The sequence below is a fragment of the Dromaius novaehollandiae genome, chromosome 17 (genome assembly GCF_036370855.1).
Source record: "Dromaius novaehollandiae isolate bDroNov1 chromosome 17, bDroNov1.hap1, whole genome shotgun sequence".
Taxonomy (NCBI): Eukaryota; Metazoa; Chordata; class Aves; order Casuariiformes; family Dromaiidae; genus Dromaius; species Dromaius novaehollandiae.
Window position 1 is genome coordinate 4,931,422 of NC_088114.1, and position 23,134 is coordinate 4,954,555.

General features: G+C 54.1%; 1 protein-coding gene across 11 annotated transcripts in view; it reads right to left on the reverse strand.

Moving 5' to 3' along the window:
* NCOR2 (nuclear receptor corepressor 2) overlaps nucleotides 1-23,134 on the reverse strand; it is a 272,197-nt gene that overhangs the window by 185,705 nt on the left and 63,358 nt on the right. For all 11 annotated transcript variants that reach the window (XM_064522029.1, XM_064522028.1, XM_064522027.1 and 8 more), the window contains one exon: nucleotides 5,731-5,944. In XM_064522029.1, the coding sequence (XP_064378099.1) occupies nucleotides 5,731-5,835 (105 nt within the window). In that variant the 5' untranslated portion in view covers nucleotides 5,836-5,944. The remainder of the gene's footprint in view (nucleotides 1-5,730; nucleotides 5,945-23,134) is intronic.

The window sequence follows — 23,134 nt, forward strand, 5'->3', positions numbered from 1 at the left end:
ACCTCTCTGCGGGCACTGCACCACGCGGGGCCCTGCTGCCTTTCAGCGTCCCCCTTCCCGCTCCTTCCTACTCTTCCTTAGGCCTCCGCAGCGAGAGCTTTAGGTCAAAGAATTTGCTTTCCTCCGTATTTTGAATACATGTGATCACAGGGATGACCAGCAAAAGCTCCCAGCCTTGAAGGAGGTGTTTAGCTGCAGCGTCTGCAGGGGCTGCTCTGGGCGACGCGCTCGGAGCCAGGCTGGCAGGGCAGGCCACCGCTTCACATCTCCAAAAGCGGTATTAGTGGGTCTCTACCATTGCCAAACCACGTGTGCAGCAAACTTTTTCTTCTTCTGTGGATTTACAACATTGAGATCAACCAAAAGCAAAGCAGAACCCCCTACATCAAATCACGTCCAAAAAGCAACCGTAGAAATTTGTAGTAGCTTGAAGAAATAAAACTGTTTTGGATAAATACTGTATCCTAAGGAAAATGAACTGTAAACACCAACTGCTCTAAGTCAACTCGTTCTTGGCAGAAAGGGAGAGACCCCAGGGCAGGGAATTCGGTGCCCTGTTACTCCGCTTCCATGCTCTCCCGATCCCAGAGCAGAAAGCAAATATCCCCCAAACCACCGCTGAACGGCTCAGATCGCACGCGATACTTCACTGGAAATTTCAGGGTACTTCTCAAGAGAGGTCACTTGAGTTCCTGCGACAGAGACCTGATCAGAGTCGGTGTCCCAAGGTATGGCTCTCATTTACAAGTCTTTCCTTGAAACATTAACTGGAGCCCGGCAGAAACGATTCAACAAGCAAATCTCTGGCACGAATTGCCCCCAGCTCAGCTACGCAGCTGGTAGCAAGACTGACTCTCACTTTTGGAGGTGGCTGGAGAAGGCTCTGTGCAGCCTGGGGGATTTTAGGATTTGGCACCGTAAATTCTTCCGTTCGAGTTCCTGGAGCGCTGACACAAACTGGCACTTTGCTTCCAGCAGATAAAACCCTGAACAGCCACTCCAAGAAAAATCAAAACAAGCAGCAAGGGCACCTCGGGGTCGCAAGGCAAAGCGCTACCTCTCTGCAGGCCTACCTGACGCTGCATTTCCACGCCCATCGCTTCACCCCGAAGACGAGCTGGCTCCTGCCGTCTCGGGAACACCCACCTCCTCACAGCACCCTTCAGGGTGGGACACGCGGTTTAACTTGCCCTACGCAACCTCCTGGGGGGAGTTTCGGCAGGGAAGGTGCACAGTCCCCCCAGGCCACCAAATCGGCCACAACACACAAGTTTGTACCAACCTGGTTGTCTCTGTCGTACAGAGACAAGGAAGCATTTATCATCGGCCAAAAACCGAGCAATCATCCTGGGACGCTCCTGCACAACTAGTGTTTTGCAAAAGTGGAGCCGTAATGAAGAAAGCACAGAGGGTTAGAGGGAGCTGCTCCCAGGCAGGAGAGGTGGCATGGGAGGAAGCACGAAGGTCTTTGAAAGCCAGAGCTCAGGGTTTAAGGAGGGGGAAAGCTCAAGTTTCCATCTCCATGGAAGCAACCTGGGGGGAACGGGGCCGCACAGCACGCAGGAGGCTTGCAGAGCACCAGCGGCTCTCGGTGGGTCTCAGATGATGCAGGAGCACCAAGTTCATATGCACATGCATGCACCACCACCACCACCCCCAAAAAACCCTAATCCCACCAGCCCACGAAACCTGTTCAACATCTCTAGTAGCTAAAACTCTAAAAGCACCCCAAAAGCTGTTTCAGCAAAGGGGCCCCTGCCCTAGGACGCCTTGTGTCCCCCCAGCCCTGGCACCACCTCCTGGCAACCCAAAGGCTCCAGCAGCGAAGAAGCACCAGGGCACAAACAGGGCAACCAGGAGGGCACAGCAAGCAGCTGGATATGCAGGAGGAGAAAGAGGAGAGGCCTCCTGTGCCCAGGGAATACTGATCACCAAGAGGCTTCAAAGGGAAGGAGCGATGTGCGCTGCGCAAGGAAATCAGTCTGTTTGCAGAAAATATCTCCAGGTTGCCTGAAAATGAATATCCTTCATGCCAAGGTTTCCTTTGAGAGAGCATGAACTTCGGACACATTAGAAGGTTAATGAGTATAAGTAATGTGTTTTTTCACCTTTAGCATTCAACAAAATTCACAGAGCATTCAACAAAATTCCTCTCTTCCCAGACTGCACATGACAAATCATCTAAAAACCCCAAAACTACAGCTAATTATTCTGGAAAACCAAAATGCTTCCCCTTTAGTTCAATCAACAATCATGTAATGCTCTTAAAAAAAAACCTGTTTGTTCCTGGTGGATTTTAATTTTATCTAAAAAACATCAAGCAAACCAGAACCCTTTTCAACAACCATCCTTCTTCCCTTCCCAATGTATGTATGCATATATACTTTGCAAAGTTTTTTAAGTTGTTTTTTTAATACCTATGAGATGGAATCAAATAGCGGGTCACTCTAAAATACCAGAATTGAGGGCCTGCCCCTCTGACAGCTGCGGGTACCAGATGCAGGTCAGCGTGGGGGACGACACCCCGACACGTGGACTGGCCCACCCCACGGAAGAGCCTGCTCTCAGCTCCACCCGGCCCAGCTCCAGTTTGCATCAGACCCACCTGCTCCCATCCCTCCCCCAAACTTAGGCACCAAATACCTACAAATAAAGCTTGACCTACTGGTCCTGGATATTCCCCGCCACCTCTGAGCTCCACAGGAACAGCTAGGACTCACTGCTGGGGGACAGGGACTGTATGCACAAAGCATATTTCTCTCTGTTCCTTTGAAACCATCTTCTTCCCATTTTGTTGGCTGCTCCCTCAGGTTTTGTACGACAGGAGAAGAAAAATGCCCAGGCTGCCTCCGCTGCGCTCTGCCCCTTCGCCACGTCCACCCTCATTTGCCTCATCCGTGAAATCCAACAGCTGCAGTCCTTGAAATCACTTTTCATAAAGAAGCGTCTCTGAGCCTAAAATAATGTCACGGCTCATTTCTGAGCTCAGTGTTCCGGCAGCGCCGCATTTCCCTGGGTGCAGCCGTCAAAGGTGAACTATCATCACTTTTCATATTGCAACAGCATTCACAGCTCCGCTGCGCTCAGCCCTGGACGTGCACCCAGGAAGAGAGACCCAGGGGATTTCTGCAGCGGGAATTCCTGCAGCCAGGGTAAGGCTCCCAGGGCTGATAAATTCCCAGTTCTTCCTGTGAAAGGATGTCACGGAACGCAGCAAACCAGAGCCCAAATCAAATTAGATGCAAGACATGTTTGTGTTGGGTAGGTTTTGGCCTCTATTGCTTTCTTCCAAACAAGCTCTCACTGTGCAAACACACCCCATGACAAAAGTGACCTGGCCAAGCCATGCAAGCAAATACCACTTTAATATTAAACAGCACAGCAACTTCAAAGCAGTTGGGCTCTCCCAAACAATCCCACCAGAGATCAGCTCCATCCGCGGAGCCATGGCCGCGTTCCAGCTGACGGCTCCGCCAAGCGAGAGACGTACGTTTGCAAACAGCTGAGCGTGGCAGGGCAGATCACGCAGGGACACGCTTCCAAGAAATGCTCCGTCTACCCTCTCGAGCGGCGGCAAGGTGCATCGGAGTTGTGTGGGGCTGGCACACGTTTATGGGGCAGGAGAGAGGATCCCTTTGGCGTTCCATCTCACATCTCAACTTAGACCTCTCCTGCATCCAACCACCTAAAAGGTATCACATAACTCTGGAAGATTACATGCGGCTGTAAAAATAGCTTCTAGGAGCAAATGCCAGCAACTTCTTCCAACATTAATACAGCAGAATAAAAACAGTATTCACTCTAGCCAGAGCGCAGGACAGGCTGGAGACACCCAGAGCTCACGGTCTGACTTGCAATCAGCTGGCCCGTCCAGCTCCGTTTGCTGCTGTCGTGACACCGAGGGGATCAATGTGGGTTAGCAAGACACAAGGACTCAACCCCGAGGCTAGGAGCCATTTGCACACTTCCAAAATCCCTCTCTGCATCGGGTTTTGAGGGGTTTGGGCTTTGTTTTTAAATGAGGACTCTGCAACAACTGCGGATCTGGCTCAGCTGGTCACATCCTGTTCGAGTTTCTGATAAAGAGAACTGAGATTTTCCTGTTGAGGAAAATGCTCTCGTGCCACCCCACCTCCCAAATAAACACGCTCGCACTGATGGAAGCAAGACTCCCGTAAACTGAATCAGGTCAGCATGTCTCCTATCCTGGATGAAAAGCTTCTTTGTGCAGAAGCATGTAGGCCCCAAGCAACCTACATGAGCCAGGCGACGCAGCCAAAAGCCAGTCCAGCGCCTGCCTTGCGTTTCTATTTCAAAGCCTTTCCGAACGCCGGCTCTGCTCCACGTGCCGCTCTGCTGAAGCCCAGCAGAGTGGGCAGGCTGGAAGTTCAGCCCTTCGCTGCATTTCCTGGATGTCCAGGCTTTCGAGTCAAACCCCAACATCAACGCAACAGGGATTCTGCAGTCCAATAGGCTTCACTGCCAGAAACGTACCCTGAGACCAGGCCGCCTCACCCCCCTGCCCTAACACACATTACAAACACCTCGGGGCTGCGGTCACCTTGCTACAACTCACCAAGAAGTTGGCTCCAAAGAGCAGCCTTACAAGCATGTGCCACACTCCAGCACCTAATAAGATTCATTTAAGCAGCTTGAGCTGACTAAAGCTGTTCCACTAAGGAGAGTTTTTTCCGTTAAGGGCTTAAACCTCAATCATTCAAGCATCCAGGATGAGCAAGCACAGACATGAGTGACAGATACAGAAGGGAGAGGCAGGACCTGGGTGAATTAACCCCTGCAAGCTCCAATGCATTCAACAAAAACGCTGCCTCACGTGCCATTTGGGCAGCAGTTTCACCCACAAGCTTCACTAAGAAAGCATAACTGGTTCCCGTGGAAATTGCTTTTACAAGACGCTGTTCCCATGTCCACCAAGTGATCTAGCCCATCCCTCTGTCCACAGCATGTGTCCTAGAGACGTCCCCTGTTCTGTCGGGTAGTTCCTGGAGGGCCCGAGTGAAAAAGCCATGCTCTCTAGCAGTTACATCTATACGATGTGCTCAAAAAAAATTATTATTATTATTTTTAAAGAACAACCCTCATCTCAGTTTATGCCTTGATCCAACAGGAGACAAGACTACAGGTCAAAGAGGAAAACATGGGGAAGGAAGAAATGGAGAAAACCCAGCTGCTCAATTTTCTTCTCACTCATGAGGACCACCACCATCAGCCAAGGGACGGGGCTTGCTGGGACCCGACGAGCCCACACCCGGGAGAGGCGGCCAGGCAGCCCCTGATTCGGCACGAAGGCACGGCCGAGCCGAGGAGGGACAGAGGAGCGCGCTTGAGCTCCACGCGTGCGGTTAACCACACTTCCCCTTCTCTCCCAACGCTCGCTCTTGCTGCATCTGCCCAACCGTGTTCCCTCTGGGAAAAGCCCATGGCCCCCGTGCTCGGAAACGGCACGACGGCGTCTACCAGCAGCGCCGTGGCAAGCGGCCCGGAGGGGCTGCGGGGGGGAAAGGCTGTGAGCACTGCAGGGAGAAAAGGAGGAGGATCACATGGGAGAGGAACGACGAAATCCCACATCGCAAACACGGAAACGCTCTGATTTTCGTTAACAGCCACATCAGAGGCCAACGCAGCTGAACCACTGCCCCGGCGACGGGGACAGGCCGCGCGGCTCCCACCCCGCGAGCGGGCCGCCCAGGAGAGCACCTCGTGCCTTACCGCATGCGGTCGAGCGATCTGGACCGGATAGGACATGGCGTGAGGGGGATAGCGCGGCTCAGCGGCACGCCAGCTCTGTGTCACGGGCTGGGTAGATCCGGACATGTCGAACGAGCAGACGTGGCGTTCGCTGCTTCCAAATCACCGGCCCGAAGGATTAGGAGAGGCGAGAGCTCCTCTTCATCGTGCGTGTGCTCTCCACGTCACGCCACAACTGCAAGCAAACAGGAAAGCAGCAGATTAAAACTCAGTCGACCACGGGCCTGCGAAGCACCCAAACGCGGAGCCTCAGAAAATGAGCAAAACCCAACCACCTTCCACGTTCTCAAACGGTCCTATTTTCCGTTTGGTAAATACCACTGCCAAATTTTTATTAGAGAATACTCCTGTGGCAGGAAAGCCCAAACATAAAGTTATTCCAAATCCACCCCAGCTGACCGCAGCGTTGTGCAACGCGGCATCGCCCTGGGGAGCGCTCCCCGACCGCGAGCTGCCGGCGGCTTGGTCGGGCCCCGCGGGCTGCCGTCCGCATGCACCAAGGCCACCGGCACCAAGCCCCCCAGAGATGGGTGTTTCTGGGGGGTGACCCAGCTCCCAACAACGCCAACTGGGGTTTTGGTGCTTCAAAATGGGCACAAAGCCCAAACGCACAAGCGGAGTGAAGGGAAAGAAAAGAAGAGCAATGTTTAAGCCGAGTCCAGCATTTATCCAGCCATTTCAAGCTCAAGGAACAGCAGCACTAGAGAGGGAGCAAGCCTGGAACAAATGCTCCAGCAAGGAGCTCAAGACTGCCATTTCCACCCCAAAATCCTCCTCGCTGGCAGCTCTCTCACCCCTCATTCGAGCCTAGCGGTCCCGGCTGAGCAGCCCGGCCCCTGCTCTGCCACCGCCTTGTTCAGCAGTTCACACCGGGAGCTTTGCCTGCTGCGACAAGTCTGCTTGCCTCGTCAGGCGCTATCACAAGTTCTCCCTCCTCTGCCACCTTTCCCTGTCTGCACCCTTGCACTCATCCGCGCAGGCGCTTCCCTTTCAGCGTCCTCCTTTCCAAGCCGCGGCAGTTTTTGCATCCCTCCGACGCGAGCCCTGCTCCGTGCCTGGGGGCAATGCTGTGCGCCGAGCCCCAGCCGTCGCACCACCCGCGGGACTTCGCGGTCGCTCAGGGCCTCCTCCCAAGCGTGTCACCAGCCTCCAGTGCCATGGAAATACTAACTCAACGGCAGGCCCTTCTGATTAGGATCAGGCACCACGGAAAACACCTTGCCCAGAGAGCATTTCCACAAATGCCCCCGTCGCCCACATCTCTAATGCTTTTCGCGTGCTGCGATTCGTGCCGCCGCTGCAACGAGACGAGGAAGCCCAGCAAAGCGGGAGCGTTCCCCCTCGCCCCGCGGAGAGACTCACACGTGGCTGATTTTTATAGATCCTTCCAGTAGTTGGTTTGGAGAGGAATTTAAGCCTCCACTTTGTCAGGACTTCAGCTAAAAGTAACCAATGTTTACATGCTGTCCTTCATTGCTGCCAGTTTAAGAGGCATTACCCATTATTCCCATATTGATGGTGAATTATGCAAAGCATAAATTTCCACCGCTGCCGGGATTTGAAGGACGTTGCCACAACTGATCTCGCACAAGGAGAACTGCAGCTCCTCTGGTTCCCGCAAACACAACTGCAGCTAGTCCGACCTCTCTCGCCGCACGATCTCCTTCCTATCGCAGGCAAAGCCGTACGCGCACGCCTCTTCCCCAGCCTAGGTACTTATTAGGTACAGATTTGTGCAGGCTTTGCAGTGATATCAACATCTTCCATCAGCACACGAGGAGCAGCAGAAAAAGCTCGCAGCGCTGTAAGCTACCCGCGGCCTCGTCTCACGTTCCCGCGGCCACTGCTACGAGACGAGCACGGCGAGTCCCCGCGAGCGCAACTTCAACTGAAACAGCAGTTGGCGTGCACAAAAACCAAAAAGGGGGTGGGAAAGGAAAAAGAGGAAGGTGTTTTTTTTTTTTTCTCTTGAGACCACAGATCAGCCCTTGCTGATAAACCACTCGCTATCTGCTAGGAGCAGACGTGAGCCCGCCTCGCTGGTCTGCCTGCAGCCACGCGCTGCTCGCCAGGCAAAAACAAAATCAAAACAGAGCAACGGTCCCCAGCACGCCGGACGCTGCAGTCGGGCGACGAGCGGCCGGAGAGAGCCGCTCCCCCTCTTATAAAGCGGTTCGTTTCCATAAAAAGGAATTGGCAGCAAATTCCCGTTACGGGCTAAGGATGACAGAAACGCGCAGATATCTGCAGGCTTCACCCAAGGGTCAGCCAAGCTTCACGGGCAGCGGGTGTTTTGCAGAGCTGCACACTGGAAGTCGCAGAGCGAGGTCTGACGGCCTCCCCGCGCGGAGCTCGCGTGCGGCACCCGGCCCCGGCGCCTTACCTGCTTCGCCGTCCCGCAAAGGCGACCGCACGCGGCCCGACCCCCGGCAGAGGGGCACGGCCTCCCCGCACGGCGGCATCCACCCCCGGGCAGGAAAGCCCCTGCAGACGTGGGGGAATTCAGAGGCGCCCCGAGGGCAGCCGGTGCGTATTTATACTTCCAGTATGACTACCCCACTTCCCCTTGCGCTTCCGACTGGATGCGGCTCGAAGCGTCGATTCCCGTCCCGAGCTGCGGGGCGGTGCTGTCAGCACGCGGCCAGACAGGCCCTCCAGACAGACACACAGACACGCGCGTGCTCCTACGCGGGCAAATCCTGCCCCCAGCCCTCCCCGCAGCGCCGAGGAAGGACACGCACAGGAGCTCCGCGAGCCAGCTGGGACCTGCAGCAGTTCCCGGTACTTTCCTAACGCCGGCCTCGGGCTCAGGCCCCTCTGCCTGCAGCCGCCGAGGGGGGAAGCGGCACGCGCGGGCGCCCGCCCCACGCCGCCGGGCCGGAGCTGCTGCCGCGCTTCGGCGACCCAGCTGCCTCGTCCGGAGCTCAGCAGCTGGATGGGGACGCCCACGGCGCCCGCGCAGCTGCCCGGCGAAGGCAAACGGGATGCCTTTCATTTTCTCCTTCCAAAAACTCAGCAGCAACTGCAAGGACACGCTGCGTTAAGCTTTAAACCAGTTCAAAAGCTTCCTGGTGTCGCCTCTGCAACCAGCCACCAAAGCTCCCAGGACGTTCCCCGAGCTCCCCAGGACACGGGGAACCGTAACTACGCGAATCCGCAGCGACAACTTTGCCCCGAGAAGCGATGCCAGTGGAAGAGCTTCGTGACTTGAAGCCTGTAGTTTCCGGGGGGGCTGGAGGTGTGGGAGAGCCAAATTTGTCCTCGTCCCAAAGCAGAGCGCACGTGGGGGGCCTGCCCGGGACAGCACGCGGGACGCTCGCGAATAGGGAGAGGAGAACTCACACAAAACCTCCTCAATTAAGTCATTTTCACAGAGAACAGACAGGGGAGGGAGTGATCAAGTCAACACGCTGGAAAGGACTTCAGTTTTCTTAACACAGAGGCAACTAGCTACTGGAGGGGGAGACACACACACACACACACACACCCCCGGGTGCCGTGACGGTGCCCAACGCAGGGTCCCGCGTGGACGCAGGCTGCGTGCGAGCAGCGTGGTGCTCGTGTCGCACGCTGACCGCACGCAAGCCGCGCTACCAAAGGTTTCCTTACCAGGGCGACCACCAGCGCAACTGCCTCAGAAACAGCTCTGGAAAGCCAAGGGCAAAGATGAGGTGCCTGTGAACAGGCAACGCACCGCGCAGGCCGGCCGCTCGCCGGTGAGGCCCGCCAGAAGCGGCTAGGATGCCTCCTCGCCGGGGAGCCTCGTTTGCTGATCTTCAGAAGAGGAACACAAGCAGGAGGAGCAGATTAATGGACATAAAACAGAACACGCGCAGCCAGGCTCTTCAAATCTTTAAGATCGAACTGTTTGGTTACTACTTTTCTCAACCGATTTTGATGAGGAACAGACATTATCTCACTGGAAAAGTATGTCGCTCCTCTACTTGGAGCCTCCATCAAGGAATATTTCATCCACAGACCTGCATTAGCCATTACAGCACTAGGTACGAGGAGATTTACAATCTCTGATTAGAAACAGGAGAACTCAGGAGGTTCCCGGCACATCCAGCGCCAGGACCGCAATACGGAGCTGCACAGGGCAAGAAGCTGCAGAGGCTCCGGCATCCATCGACTCCCACCTGTCTGGGAGACGCCAGGATCCTGCCCCACTGCTGGAGCCTCCAGCAACTCCACCCTCCTCACCCCTGCCAGCACCGCTCAGCAAACAACAAGTCCAACCTTCACCACGTCCACAGAAAGCCCTGGGGCAGGAGCAGACAGCCAGGCAGGACTGTACACCCGGCGGCACCGGGGCAAGGATTAACGGTGACACTACAGCGGCACGGGGCGTGGAGGGCTGCCTCCGATGGAAGTAGGGTCTCGTACCGTTTGCTTTCGGGGACGCGTAGGGTTCCCCCACTCCATTCATCATCTGCTCTCTTCTCCACAGGCTTTCACCATCCAGCCTCGGTACGGGCTCTTCCTCTGCTACGGCGCGAGCAGGGATCTGAGCACCTCGCATACTGCAAACCTGACCCGAAACCTGTGGGAAACCTTCTGCTAACTTCAGACCACGAACCACACTCTGCCCTGGATGCAAATGTTTTTTCTGGTGAAGACAGATGTTTGAAATCACATCTCTGCTGGCGAGCCCAAAGCAGTCTGGTGCAAGACAGCTGTCCAGGCAAGCGCATCAGCTCTCCAGCGAAGAGCTCTCCTGCATGCAGCAGGTATTAGCACTTGCCCTGAGCCTCCACACCTCTCCGGGACAGACCCTGAGCACCCTACGCTGCATGTCAAAAATCGGGGGTTCAGGGACACACATATGCTGCTTCCAAAAATACACCTTATAAGCCCAGTGTTATGAGCAGACCTCGTGCTTCTCTTCCACCCATTACCCCGTCCTCTCCCTCTGCAATTCAAAGCCCATCTCCACCTCCACCCAGGCTCCCTGCTCCTCTGCCCCATGGGCTATTTACTGTGTGAAATTGTTTCCTCATCACCTGTTCTCCCTAATTTGCCCCATGAAAGCACTCGGCAAGACGCTGCAAGTTCCTGCAGGCTCATGTGCGCCGAGAGGTGCTGTGCCCACACCCCCGGCTGGCGGGGCACCCGGAGCCCCCGCCCCACGCACCCGCTCAGCCTCGGCCCCCTGCTAACACGGGCCAGGCTGGTTTGCGTCTCATCCCGGAGACGGGCACAGCAAGCCCCCATCTCCCTGCACTCATCTGCAGGGACCCAGTCTATGAGCTGACAGCACTCAGAAACAGGCCTGCACCTTGCTGCCCATCGCTGCGCCCAGCTCCCGCAACAGCACAAGGATACACCAGCTCAGCCAGTGCCACGCAAAAAGCACAGACCCGAAACAGGCCTTTGCTCGAAGGAACTGATTCGCACACAGTATAATTAGCATCAGTCATTCAACACATTTGCTACTCTTCAAAGTTAGAACAAACCCTACGGAGATGTTCCGCACTCCTAAGGGGAAAGCGGGACTCCCAGGTTGGATCCTTGGCTTGCCGCTGCCGCGATAGAGATGTGGGGGAGCGGCTGTAATTACCCTACGCCTTAGTTCATCCGTCTGAAGGGTGAGAAGAACAAGACACTCCCAGCTTGCAAAAAATACCAGCTTGTCTGTCTTTATAAATGTTTTAAAGATCCCAGTGAAATACACTGCTCAAGTTTAAAATAAACTTTTTTTTTTTTTTTTAAGCAAAGACATGCTGAAATAAGATTAACAGAATATGCTGTTTCTTAAGTCCAGAGTAGCGTTACTCAACTTGTGGTCTGAAGACCATGGATGGTCTGCAAAAGACGTTAGAAGGTAGCCCACAAACTGATGGCAAAAGACCTCACTGAAAGACAACAGCCAGCACCACCATACTGCATGTGCCCTGCAGATAGACAGGCAAATAAACAAAATGCTGCTAGCACTCATCAGGGTACGTTTAATTGATGAGTACTGGCAATAAAGTTGATGTTTAATTACAAGTGTAAAATGATGCAACTTTCTGGAAAAACAAACAAATCTTCTTCACTCAAATGCTAAATACATGATGACTTTCCTCCTCCAACAACAAAAGAGAATATATATATATCCTCCAGTCAACCTGTGTATTTTGAAATAAGGAGTACCTTCATTTAAAGTGCATAATTAATACCGAGTTAGTGTTCCTCTCCAAGAGACCGACCAGCCGGCCACGCTCAGTCCGCAGCGCGTGGCTGGGTGTGCAGCACAGCGGAACGGCGCGTTTACTGTCGACAGCCGTTCCGCGACCTGCGGCGGCATTCACGCACCACGCATCCCCAGATCAAAAACAGACCTCAAAAACGGTTACAGCTTTACCCATGTTTTCTTTTAAAGCCTAGTGGAAATAAAAATAATTAAAGATGTAATGAAAATGCGTAGAGCGCCACTCCTAAGAAAGGCACAACATAATGATAATAGACTTGTCTAATCAATATGTGCATGAAATTTTCTGGGAAGATAGTTGACATCATACACAAATATTTGTATGTACTGTATCTATTAAGTCCTTTCAATAGGAAAGCAGGCCGTCTGCCATGAGTTTAGGGCTGTATTCAAATTAACAAAGGAAACAATGTCGGCGTCTGCAGCCCAGGAATCCCCGGCAGCATTCAATCACAGCAGGGTACAAAGGTTTTAAACTGAAACAGCAGCACAGGCTCAACAGGAAAGACCAGGCATGTCCCGAGCTCCGTGGCATGGAGAAGAGGTTATTTCCACCCTAACGGTCAAGGCCTTTACCACCAATGTGCAATCTTGAAGCATTTCCCTGCTTTGGAAGAGCAGCAAAGCAAAGCAGGGCTTGAGCGCGGTGGAGCCGCTCCGCTGCACGCCACGGCCAAGCCCGCAGTTCCTCATACGCAGCCCGAGCAGCAACGTCAGCTTCGCGCGGCTCTTGCCCCATTCCCCAGCTGCATCCCCACAACTGACTCTGAGGTCTCTCGATTTACAGCAACCCTCCTCCCTCTTCCCTTTTGGCCAGATAACTTCTGAGCTACACTAATTTTCCAGCCCGACTGACGGTGCAGATGCACAAGCAGCTACACTGGCGCGTCTGGGGGAAGAAGGGACGTTACGGCACCGCGACGGAGCTACCCAGCGCGGGAGGTTACCCTTGCAGGAAGATACCACCAGTCCCTACGGCCACGGAGGGAACGCAGAGGCCCAGGAGCTGCAGTCTGTCATCCTGGTTTGCCACCTCCTTGCTGGAAACCACGAGGCTGCGTGAGCCCTCCCACAGCGGTGAAGCTCCACGCAGAACCGGTTTTGAATCGTGATGAAAGGTGACTTCTCTACCCTGCTCCTATCGCTGCGGAAAGCGGCAAAGCAGGATTTGTGACTTGTGTTACTCCTTTTCAATCTTTCCAAGCTATTTTGGGCATAGGACCCGTGTTTAGCTCTGCCCTGAGATAACCTTCGCCAGCATTTGTGAACAAATCTTGGCACCACAGCTGCGTGGAGCAAGGTCAGAGGGTTTGATTTTGCCAGCCCCGCTCCCTGCTGCATTTCGAAACGCAGGTTTCCCAGACAGGCTGGTCCGAGCAGTGACACGACATTAGGCTAATGCTTCTGGCAACGGAAAGTACACGCTAATTCCTCCACGCTGTAATTCCTTTCACTTAACACTCCTAGTTCAGACCCCAGCTTTCAGTAACGTAATCTGGTTACTCGGGAGCAGATGAGACATCCACGCAGCTGCCCCCACCCCGGACACCCTTCTTGTCCCCTGAGCCCCTGCAATAGACTGCACATGGTTTAAGCACCTCCCAGGTCTCAGCAAGGAGGTGCTGAGTGGCCTCGCCAAGGCTCCCAGAGGAGCACGTACACGCTTAAGTGAGCTGGACTGACCCATTTTCCTCCGCAGCAGCGCTCGGTTATCACTGCTCGGCTGCAGGGTCAGCACCCCATTAAACCGCTTGAACCACGCACTAAGCGCAAGTCCCACCACGTCCCCAGCATCACGCCAGCGCCAGCAAGGCTGGCCTTCGCTTTTCGAATTTTGTTATGCTGCGCTCCTTGCTTTTGGTTTCCCAGCTCCTGTTGTTGGATTTTCCCCTCTCGTTCATTTAAAAAGCTCAAGCACGGCCTGTTCAAGAAGTCTGAACTGCAAAAGCACGCAGACAACGCGTGGATCACCTGAACAGCGCGCTCAGCAGAGAGGAGGTTACGCAAGGACGTCGCTTCCCGGCGGCAGCAGCCTTTGGCCCCGCAGACCGGTCCAGGCGCTCCGGGGGCGAGCGGGAAGAGCCGGCCCGCACGCACGCACCCGCACGCAGCGCCGAGCTGCGGCTTCAGGCCAAGCTCCCGAAAGGGACGTGTTGAATAATTAAAGCTACTGACGAGGAAAAGAAAAGAGACCCACAGAGAAAGGGGGGATTTGGAGTCATGCATAGGCCATTCATGAAACAAAGGAGTTATTGGAAGTGTAGGCTGGAAACAGAAAACAAATTAGACCACGTGGGACCTTTGTTGAAGATGATCTGCAAAGACCAATGGAAATGCCTGAAGAGGAAATTTAAAAAAAAACACCAAAAACAAAAACAACAACAACAACAAGAAACGACAAAGCCCACCACCCACCCCACGCGCCACCACCCCGGCACGGGCATTGCACAGGGAAGCGGGACAGGACGCTGGAGGAGGAAAGAGAGGAGCGACAGCCAAGTACCAAAGCACGGATTAGGTAGAGGCAGCCCAAAGGAGATGGATGAGAAAAACTAGTGCAGGACAGCAAAGGAGACCCTGAAGAACCGACTAGTGAAACCCCAGGGATGGGGAAAACGTGGAAAACGCACCGTCTTTCTGAGGGAAGCCCCGTCTCGAGCTGGTCCCAACCGAGCGTGTGCCCACTGGGGCGGGAGCGGCCGGCAGCGCACGGACCACGAGCCCGCGGGGCACAGCCCCAAAACTTCCTTCTCTTCTACCACAATTCCTGCCAGGGAGCTGCCCCTCGAGCCGGGGCAGCCGTGACTCCGGTCTGGAGCGAGGAGGAAGCACCGCCGCGGCGGGCGAGGGCTCCCGCGCGAGGCACCGGCCAGGACCACAGGCCGCTTCGAGCCTCTCCCCATCCCGACACGGGGCCTCGAGGGACCTGGGGGATGGGGGCAAATGACCCCCAAATCCTTCCCTCGCCCCCTCCCACACTCCACAGAGAAACCAGAGACAAAGTGCAGAGCTTTTTTTCTCCACAGCATCGAGATTTATTGAACTGTCTGTTTTTCGCAAAGCAGCACAGATAAGCACGCAGCTCAGGACTCCACGAGCCCCCGGAAATATTCCGCTGGCTCAAGAAAAGTGCGTGCAGCGAAGCGGCTCTGCCCTAGGCCTCCTGCTCCACGCGCCGCAGCAGACTGCGATACGCAGCCCCCATCAATCCTGCCGGCTGAATCAGCAATTCCAGATCCAGGGGTTTCCCTTCTCCCAGGAGCAAAGTTACTGCCCGTCCCCAGGACACCTGGTCCCCCAGGGCCTTCCCCACACCCCCTCCCTCCCACTCCAGCTGCACCCCCTTAAGTTAAACCTGTGCTTGATACCACAACCGTTGCACAGCACTAATCTCAGTCTCTCACACACACACAACTTCAAATCAAGAAAAACACTTCTTGTCCATGTGCACTAAAGAGCACAGAAGCCATCGGGCTACTCGAGCCGCGCTCCCAAGCGCATTAAGCAGCCCGTTGCCAGCCGTCACCATAAGGCCGCACCACCGCTGCCTGCCTGCCTCCCTCCCTCCGCGGTTCCCAGGAGCTGGCCTGGACCACAGACTGCCCAGGCAGACGAGGCTCAAACACAGGAGCTCACAGCACCCGCGAGGTTTACTTATGCTGCACCAAACACGCTGCTCATTTGATTTTCAAACGCTTTAGCTCGCACTGCTGCAGAGACAGGTCCTCTGACGTCTCGGGCGCGTCGGGAAAGCTAAGGGACTCGTCTCCTTGAGGTTCTTTGTTGAACAAATTACCCGGCTCAGGAGTGACATTTTCGATTATTTACATCCTGAAAGAGAAGGGAAACGCATTTTCTGCATTTCCTAAGATAAGGTCTTTGAGACGGATTGTATTACTAAACATTTTCTCCTTTTGCGCACTCCCAGTTTCAAAGACGACAAAACATCTCCATGTTCTAAATTATTCCTTTTCTTTCATGATCCTCTAATGATTCAGGAGTCTAAACTTCACGCGAGGATCTTTGAAGAGCGCCGACTGCCAGCATAAAAGCTGAACTATTTGTGACAAACCACACAGCTCAACGCCTCCATAGGACGACGTGCAAAGGAACAAAATTACCCCAGGGAACTGAAACAGAGCCTGCAAATAAATTAAGTGACCTGTAAACTAAGGTACTCAAAAATATATACGAGATGCTCTGCAGCTGTGCCATAAAACATCACTAAAGAACAGCGTCCTCTTAGATCTGAGCTATTTTAAAACCAACCCATTTTACTTCAGGTTTGCAAAGCAGCAGCTATACTTATGCGGCACATCGCCGCACCTCGGACGCGGGACCGTAACTTCGGGAACGCCAACTCAATTGCTCGCAATCATCTGCCAAACACCAGCTCTGAGCCTTCCACGAGGCCCTTCCCCTAATATCCCCCACGTAATTACCACAAGATAGAGCCAATTTTCAGCCCAGGTTAATAACAGAATTTCAGCCACTTGCTCCTGCCCGTTTCTGCTGCTTCCATTTCTCCCCAGGAAGAGCTACGAGAAGCCGGAGCTCGCCGGTGGCCCAGGGAATGGAGCTGCTCGTTAGTTCACAGCAGAGCAGCTGGAGAGACAGGTCCAAGCAGTAGGAGCCACTAATCGGGCAGGTTCCGCTTTCCTTGTCTAGGTAATTAATAGCTTCAAGACAGAAGGTCAAAGCCTCTCTAGAGGCACCAAAAAATTTCAACGTTTGCATACAATGCGCGGCCCCAGCAGATCAGGAGTCCCGGCCTTCGACCAGGAAAGTGCTCACGCTGCAGCCCAGGTGGGTCCTTTCTGACCTGCCTTTCCTGGGCTTGGAGCAACGGTTTTCAGCCTGTGCTTCACAGACCAGCTGGAAAGAGTCCTTGAAAGGCAACCAAAATCCGTGCTACACGGATATGCCATCTCCAGGAGAGTCTGCTCTTCCGCTGGGAAACTCGAAGCCTCCCCAGACTGAAAAGGCTGAAATTTCTCATTTGAGTCGTGTTTTCTGGCTTTTCTTTCCTGAGCAGAATTTTAAGAAATTTCTCCTGGGATTTACACAACATATGGATTGCAAAAGTAGAGCTTGGAGGAAAAAAAGAAAAGAAAACATCTTTTTAATCACCAAATGCTGTGAGAACTGTGCTTTTTTTTTTTTTTAATCACAATAATTAGCAACAACACAAACTGGAAACCTACTCTCTGGCCTTAGAGGCAAGTCTAAGGAAGGGAAGCAAAAGCAGGGACCTTTTCTCCCCACACCCAGACAACCCCTGCTCTCACACACTTGCTAATTGCACTCCGTAGGACAGTATTTTTCCCAGGATATTTGAGCTTTGGTATCTATCACACTCTGCCACAGAAATTTCAGCTTCTACTACAGAATTAAGAGATCAGCTGGCGTGAAAAGAAAAGCTGAGATATTAAGCCCGAAAAGCTCACAAATAGCAGCAACATACATGCTTTAACTTAAAGATTCTCATTATTATTCCAGCAACTGCAACTATCAATACTGCACGCTTGAAAATAAAAAGCAACGCGAGTGCAAGGAGGAGGAATGGCTTTCTGCTTCTGCTATTTAAGCTTTTCAATGGTAGTCAAAAATCACAATCCCACAAGGCTCTTTCATGGTTTAATGGAAGTAAGTTGGGGAAAGGGTCTATCTGCAGCAAACGCTGTCTGCAAGCCCAAACGCACCCCCCGGGTGCACTCAACGCACGTCACCGAGACGGGCCCGACGCCTTCAGCCTACCTACGCCGTCGCGCCCCAGGGAAGGGAGGGCTTTGCTTCGCTCCCTGGGGAAACGCTGTTTCAGTCCCGCTGCTATCAGTCTGCCTTCTTTTCCAATGACTGAACTCAAAACTATTTATTAATAATAATTATTACTAAGAAAAAAAAAAACCCTCAGCTGCCAAGGCCAAGTTATCCCTAAGATGAGTCATTAGCCCAGCTCATCGCGGCTGTTGCGCAGGCTCAGATTACCTTCAGTCCTCCTGCTGCTACCCAGCACGGGGCTGAGGTTTCATACGGCCACTCACCCCCAACCCTTCGGCCACGGAGCGGAAACGAAGGAAAACCACGAGGGAAAAGCCTGATGCGACACACCCCTCAGCTGGGAAGCTCCTCCCGGGGCTGAGAGGAGCCCCAACATCGCAGTCGCCGAATTCAGACAAAACTGGTCTGGGCAAAGGCACCAAGGCTGCTAGCAGAGGTAGCAGCAGCAGCACAGTCCCAAGGTCAAAGATTGCTTTTGCAGAGCTACAGAAACAAATTACAGTATAACAACCTTCTCGGAACGCATCCGAGGGGTCCTTAAGGATGTCTCCCAGCACCGGTACACATTGAGTTTATAACTTAAGTCTGAGGCTAGGTTGAGGTTAAGATGGACTCCAGTTACCCATAGCAAGAAAAGAGATGACATTCGAAGTCACCTCCGCTAAGAGAACAAGTTCCCTAGGTATCCTGTTGATGCAGGACAGCTTGCACGGGGATTACTGTCCCCAAATCTCTACTTTCCCCCCTCTGCCCGGGCAGCCGGACGCTGCCCCGTGGGGACAGGCAGGCGCAGGCAGCCGCACACCCAGCAGCGCTCCCCACCTGCAGCCTCAAACAGCCTTTCCAGCGCTCAAGCAGGGAGCAGGTTCTGGTTCACCGAACCACCAGGTCCAAACCGACCACCTTCCCCCTCTTTTTCACCCTCTACACAGCCACTGCCAGCGGGATCTGCCAAAACGCTCGCAAGCGATACACTAACGGTGTGCAGAGGGCGATAGCGATACTGGTCCCACACGGTCACGCAACAACCACGGCTCCCTTTGGGCATCACGACTCTGCAAACCCTCATCACGGAGCAAACACAAACCTCCCGCCCAGCACAAACTCTGCTCCCTGCGGAGAAGCTGCTGCCTGGGAGGCCGGGTGCACGGGCAGCCTCCGCCGGAGCACACGCTTCTCCGGCGCGCAGAGCACAGACGCGAAGAGCCCGGGGTGGGGAGGATGCCTAGTGTTTTTAAAATACCCAAGAGGGAATAACACTTCACTCATAACGCAGCTGCACACGGGAAAGCCTCCGAACCCTTCCGCGCAGCGGTTTGCGTGCATGTCCCTGGGTTGGGGCTGGGGAGGGGGATCCCTTAGCGGCTCAGCCCTGGAGCCACGATTTCGGAATGACTCGCGCCCGCGGGTACCGACCATGGCTCGGCGAGTGTAAACGTGCCAGCCGAAATGGGAACACGGTCACGCTTCTTCCGCCCACCCCAGGCGCTCCTTCAGCCTCCCAGCTGCTGCCAAGTCGGCCTCTTCCAGGCCGCCGCGGGAAGGGACATCTGCAGACAAGATCTCTGAAATTCCCTTAAAAATCCAGTAGTAGATGAAGGGCTGGAAGGTGCTTCTGAACCACTCTATGGACATTAATAGAAAACTAACATTTACTTTATGAACCCAGAAGGAACGTTTAAACAAGGAAAACCTTGAGAAAGGGGATCTCTCTCCATTTTTAAATGCTACAGGAGATTAACTTAATCCCCCCCCCCCCCCGTAAGTTTTGTTGCATGCTTTATCTGGGAAATTGAGTCTGCTTTAATATGAAACTTCTGACCCCAATTTCAACCGACGCAAGACGAAGAATCGCCCACCCTCAAAAAGGAGGATGTCATTTTCCGCACAGTTGTGAAACGCTGGGTTTCCCGACCCAATCTCTGCCGGATTCGCCCGCCGCTGCCTCGGCCCGAAAACCAGCCCCCAAATGGCAGCGCCGCGGACTCGGCGGGTACCCGAAAGGAGCCCGGCGGAAAGCCGCGGCCTCACGCTGCCGGCAGGCCGGAGCTCCTCAGTCTGCCTCCCACCACGCCGGGAAGGGGTGTGGATCCACTTAATTATGCCCCTCAAGGCAGGAAGAAGTCACTTGCCTTTAAATACTCACATTTTTATTGAGTTGACATGTTTTAACAAGGTCAAGGCTTGAAAGGTAAACTCTTATCCAAGGGGAATTCACTGCTTTTCCCCCTCACAAGTAATCAGTGTCCACCGCGACTTAATTCTGAGGTTGGGGTAATAAACTCTGCTGACAAAGGTAATCAAGAAAAGATATTTAAAGGGTCAGAAAGGGTAAGCAAACATTCACCTTCCCCGTGACTTTTCCACGCACGTCCCCGAGAGGCGCCCGGCAGCCCGACGCGGGGCCGCGCCGTGCCCTCGGAGGCAGCTGCCGGCACGCTGCCGGCCTCGGAAGCGGGACCCCGGGCGCGAGCTCCTCCGCCCTCCTGCCACCTCCCGCCGGTGACCTGCTCCAGCTGCGAAGGGCCACGTTAATCTTTTACCAGGCAGGACAAATAATCTTCTTTATTCCTATAGGGCTATTGCAGCGGCAGTTTTATATATTATGTAAAGCTGCCTCTCCAAAAGGCCCGTGAGAGCAAAGAGGATTAGTGAAAGCGAGCGCAGAGGCAGGATGCATTACCCACCTCTGACCCGCGGCAGACTTAGTCCTCCTGCAAGCAAGTATCCAAGAGCCCATTCACGGATACCCGGCCTGAAGCAGGGGACAGCAGCTCCCCTAAACAGCAGTAAATGGTGAGCAACACTGTACTGTGGGAAACCAAGGGCGTCTGAATCCGGAGACCTCCGCTCCTGGGAATTCAGCAGAGACACCACCAAGCTGGCTGCTGCTACTGCACCGCGGCGGCTTTGCCGACTCCAAGGGGACTTTGTGCTCCAGGAGTAGAGGAGGCTCCCGGTTGAGCTCCCTGCAGTCTCAGCAGTGAGAACAGCTGCCGCACAGCTGGCCGGGCAGCTCCGCAACAGGGCGCAGCCCGTCCGAGCCAGTCCGCCTTCTCTCCCCTCTTCCCACCTTTCCTACGGCACGCTGGCTTACCCGCTAGCCGAAGTCTCCAGAAACGCACAGATAAAAATCGCAGATGGATTCCCAAGGTAAGCAAATGCCTGCTGCCCTGCTTGGCAGCGCTGCAAGAGAAATCGAAATTGCAGCCTTCCCCCAGCTCGTCTCCCCTTTCTCCCAGTCCCTGCACTAAGGCTCCTGAGCGTTTTGGTTTTTACATCAGCCCTCGACCAGGCAAGAGCACTCCCACGCTCGGTGAATCCCCACGTGCTCATTTAAGTTCCCGGCCTTGCCGCAACGCTTCCAAGCCTCACGAGCTCCAGCGCCCAGGAGAAGCACGCCGTTACCTCTTCCAGCACGTGCAGTTCATCAAGGCAGATCATTTAACCGTGCACAGCAGAAAGACGCTGGCCAGGCAGGAGGAGGGGACGGATGGAAAGCGAGCACGTTAACCAGCACTTCCTTGCCAAACTTATCTATTTCCTGCGGACCAAGTTCAGTCCCGGTGAGAAGGGCAGCGTCGGGGATCTCAGGCGAGCCGCACGTGCGAGCCTCTGCTTTGCCCACGCGAACACCCTCCATCAGGAGTCACTGAACCGAGCAACGCTGACACCACGCACACGGAGAGCAGCAGGTCTAGTTTTTCCGTGCTGGGGTTTGCACCAGTTTGAATTTGCTTTTTAAGCTCGCTCTGATTAAACTGGAGCAGGTTTCCTGCTCCAATTCAGATATCCCATTACACAGCTCATCCCAGCAGCCAGCTCCGTCTAGCTCAGGCATATGGAAAGTTGAACAGTTCTCGGAAAAAATGTTTCTATACAGAGACAAAAAAAAGGCAGATTAAAAAAAAATCCCCTGCAGTTTTGTAGGCAGCGTTCTACCCCTAGACTTTGGTACTTGGTTAAATAAAGTTAAAACCCAGGAAGGCAACAGACATTTAGACAGGAGTGGAGGTGCAGAGCTTAGTCTGCATCTCTTCCTCTCCAGGGAAGTCTTCCTCCTCTCCCCACCTGCACTCCAGCCTCTGCAGCGAGGTTCAGACTGGACCTCACGTGCCTCTGATCAGCCCGCTTCTCCTTACGGAGGACTTTCTGCGCTCCCGGCCACCCGGAGCCAGAGAAGAAAGCGCAGGACCCGACCTGTTCCGGCACAAGACTCCGTTACCGGCGTCACCGGGGCTCCGCTCTTCATCACCAAAACGCACCGCCCGAAACCGTGCCCGGGCCGGGGTCTGCAGGCACGAGACGGGAGTGGGAGGCGGTGGGCTGCAGGTTTGCTCCTTGCCAGGGCAGAGGCAGTCGGGAACAGAGCACGGAGCAGCGGATGCCCAACAGAGAACATCTCGGCGCCGGCCCCAGGATACAGCAGATTCCCCCCAAAGTAACGCCAGCGCAAACGGAGCATCCCAGCAAACCGGACACGAGCCGGGGAGACACTACGCCCTGATCAGCGCCATGGCTTGTACTGAGGACGTAGGTTCAGTGCCTTGAAAAGCGCTGAGAATTATCTCTAACGGTACTTAGACTGCAACACGTCTTAGGCCAAAAATACAATTCCTGTCAACCTAACAGGCATTCCAGGCCCACAGCGTATTTTATTAGCTAGATGCTAATGGAGCTACAATACATCAGGTCACATTTTAAAAGTTACAAATAGTTTATAAATGGTTAATCAATCATTAAATAGGTGTTTTAATAAATGGCTAAATCAATCATTATAAGCCATAGCTCTAAGTGAGCTATCAGACTTTATAATAATCTGCAGTATCTTCAGCCGAGGTTCTTATAGCTACCTGTGAGGCATCATCCTTTTGCAGACCTGAAGAACAGACTATCCATCGCTTATTAACTATTTGCACATAGACTTTAATGTAAATACATGCTATACATGGCCACGTTTTATGTAGGCGATGTTAAAAATAGAGGCGAAATACGGCAGAGCACTGAAGAGCGGTCCTTCGGGATGGCACTGGAGAATATTTAATAAAGTCGAAAGCTGCAGGCTAATTTCCCCAGAGAGACCCCATTTGCAGTCTGTCGCAGTGAGAATCCATCACAGACGACACAGACTCACCCACAGCGGAGGAAACCCCCGGGCTGCTTTCTTCCCCCTTCCGCTCGCGTCCCACCGCGGCGGGCGGGCGAGACGGCCCTTCCTGCGCGCTGGGGACTGCCCACAGCAGCTCAGCGTTTCGAGGGGAGACGGGGCAGGAATCGGCTTCGGTTTCTCAGCTTGCAGAAGCCTCTTGAGCAGTCGAGACCACATCCAGCACCTGCCGCCTCAGCCGAGGCCCCGGCTCGGGAGACCGGAGTTAGGGCTCTTGCATATCC